This window comes from Perca flavescens, unplaced genomic scaffold (genome assembly GCF_004354835.1).
Source record: "Perca flavescens isolate YP-PL-M2 unplaced genomic scaffold, PFLA_1.0 EPR50_1.1_unplaced_scaf_13, whole genome shotgun sequence".
Classification (NCBI taxonomy): Eukaryota; Metazoa; Chordata; class Actinopteri; order Perciformes; family Percidae; genus Perca; species Perca flavescens.
The window spans coordinates 20,001-22,796 of record NW_021166548.1 but is presented as its reverse complement, the minus strand read 5'-3'; the positions used below and the strand labels follow the sequence as shown (position 1 = coordinate 22,796).

General features: G+C 45.0%; 1 protein-coding gene across 1 annotated transcript in view; it reads right to left on the bottom strand.

The window, feature by feature from the left end:
• Positions 1 to 816: 816 nt before the first annotated feature.
• The window catches only part of LOC114551526 (tetraspanin-7), a 10,121-nt gene continuing 8,141 nt past the window's right edge, over positions 817 to 2,796 (bottom strand). Inside the window, exons 5-8 of the mRNA XM_028572553.1 lie at positions 2,773 to 2,796; positions 1,939 to 2,022; positions 1,481 to 1,552; positions 817 to 852 (exon numbers count right to left, since the gene is read on the bottom strand). The exon at positions 2,773 to 2,796 is cut by the window's right edge and continues 132 nt beyond it. Coding sequence (XP_028428354.1) covers positions 1,484 to 1,552; positions 1,939 to 2,022; positions 2,773 to 2,796 — 177 coding nt within the window. The 3' untranslated portion in view covers positions 817 to 852; positions 1,481 to 1,483. The remainder of the gene's footprint in view (positions 853 to 1,480; positions 1,553 to 1,938; positions 2,023 to 2,772) is intronic.

Here is a 2,796-nt window from a genome sequence, read left to right as displayed (position 1 = left end):
AGAGGAGAGGAGAGGAGAGGAGGAGAGGAGAGGAGAGGAGAGGAGGAGAGGAGAGGAGAGACAGAGGTGATGAAGAACAAGACGAACAAGAAGGGTGTGTGATGAGGAAGGAAGGAAGGAAGGAAGGAGAGAGGGAACTAAGGAGGGAAATAAGGAGGAAAGGAAGGAAGGAGGGAAAGAGGGAACTTAGGAGGGAAAGAGGGAACTAAGGAGGGAAGGAGGGAAAGAGGGAACTAAGGAGGGAAGGAAGGAAGGAAGGAAAGAAGGAGAGAGGGAACTAAGGAGGGAAGGAGGGAACTAAGGATGGAAGGAAGGAAGGAAGGAAGGAAGGAAGGAGAGAGGGAACTAAGGAGGGAAGGAGGGAACTAAGGATGGAGGGAAGGAAGGAAGGAAGGAAGGAAGGATGGAAGGAAGGAAAGAAGGAGAGAGGAACTAAGGAGGGAGGGAAGGAAGGAAAGAAGGAGAGAGGGAACTAAGGAGGGAGGGAAGGAAGGAAGGATGGAAGGAAGGAAAGAAGGAGAGAGGGAACTAAGGAGGGAAGGAGGGAAAGAGGGAACTAAGGAGGGAAGGAAGGAAGGAAGGAAAGAAGGAGAGAGGGAACTAAGGAGGGAAGGAGGGAAAGAGAGAACTAAGGAGGGAAGGAAGGAAGGAAGGAAAGAAGGAGAGAGGGAACTAAGGAGGGAAGGAGGGAAGGAAGGAAGGAAGGAAGGAAAGAAGGAGAGAGGGAACTAAGTAGGGAAGGAGGGAAAAAGGGAACTAAGGAGGGAAGGAAGGAAGGAAGGAAAGAAGGAGAGAGGGAACTAAGGAGGGAAGGAGGGAAGGAAGGAAGGAAGGAAAGAAGGAGAGAGGGAACTAAGGAGGGAGGATAAGGGAAAGGATGCATGCAAAAGAGAAGGAAGGAGGAAAGGAGGAAAGGAGGGAAGGAGGAAAGGAGGAAAGGAGGGAGAGGACGGGGTGCATTTAAAGTACTAATACCACACCGTAAAAATATCTGTGTGTGCATGCATATGTGTATCTGTGTGTGTGTGTGTGTGTGTGTGTATGTCTGTGTGTTTATCTGTGTGTGTGTGTGTGTGTGTGTGTGTATCTATGTCTGTGTGTGTGTGTGTGTGTGTGTATCTATGTCTGTGTGTTTATGTGTGTGTGTTTATCTGTGTGTGTGTATGTGTGTGTATCTATGTCTGTGTGTTTATGTGTGTGTGTTTAGCTGTGTGTGTGTATGTGTGTGTATCTATGTGTGTGTGTTTATCTGTGTGTGTGTGTGTGTGTTTGTGTATCTATGTGTGTGTGTGTGTGTGTGTATCTATGTCTGTGTGTTTATCTGTGTGTGTGTGTGTGTGTGTGTGTATGTGTGTATCTATGTGTGTGTTTATTTGTGTGTGTGTGTGTGTGTGTGTGTGTGTGTGTGTGTGTGTGTGTGTGTGTGTATCTATGTCTGTGTGTTTATCTGTGTGTGTGTGTGTGTGTGTGTGTTTGTTACCTGTCACACCATCTCGTACTGGTTGGCGTTGATGAAGCGAGACAGACAGCAGGCCAGAGACACACCGATCAGCTGAGACACACACACACACACACACACACACACACACACACACACACACACACACACACACACAGAAACATAGCCATGATGTCATAGAGATGACTCGTGACTTCACTCCTGATTGGCTGGCTGGTGAGATACACCCCCCCTCAGGGTGTTAAATGATCCAAGGGGAAATATTTGAGGCTGAAAACTGCTTTTTCTATTATTTTATGAATGAAAAATGACTTTGTAGTACCTGAGAGAATAAGGCAATGGTGGAAGGGTGTGTGTGTGTGTGTGTGTGTGTGTGTGTGTGTGTGTCTGTGTGTGTGTCTGTCTCTGTGTTTGTGTCTGTGTATGTGTGTCTGTGTCGGTGTGTGTGTGTCTGTGTGCGTAAAATGACTTTCTTGTACCTGAGAGAAGGCAATTGCGAAGGTAACACCAGCGATGATTCCCATGTTGCCGTCTATAAAGGACATCACCAGCTCATAACAACCCTGCAGGCAGAGACACACACACACACACACACACACACACACACACACACACACACACACACACACACTCATTAATTAAACTCATGATTTTTTAATCTCTTGTCAAGGATCCATGTCCTCTAAATAACAGATTTGACATTAAAGTTGCTCAAATTTAATTTTAAAGGGTAACTTCCAAACTCCACCAGACTCCATGTAAATAATCAGGACTTTTAGTGTGTATAGAGTCAGCATATCTCCACCAGACTCCATGTAAATAATCAGGACTTTTAGCGTGTATAGAGCCAGCATATCTCCACCAGACTCCATGTAAATAATCAGGACTTTTAGTGTGTATAGAGCCAGCATATCTCCACCAGACTCCATGTAAATAATCAGGACTTTTAGTGTGTATAGAGCCAGCATATCTCCACATGTAAATGGGTGAATTAAGGGTTTATTTCAACCAAACCAGAGTGGTGATTGTTGGAACAGTGGAAAGATGAACCAAGACGGCTTTTGGTAGTTTTATTTAGTTTCTGTCCACTTTGAATGAAGTGTGTTTTAACGATGATAAAAGTCCTGATTATTTACATGGAGTCTGGTGGAGTTTGGTGATGGTGATTTAAAAACATGGGAAACATAGGGTCTCCAAAAGCTCCATCAGACTTTAACAGGTAACAGTTAACATGTGTGTGTTGTTTGTGTGTCTGTCTCTGTGTCTGTGTGTGTTGTGTGTTGTTGTGTATGTTGTGTGTGTTTTTAAGTCACCTGTTTGTGGACTTTGCGTGCAGC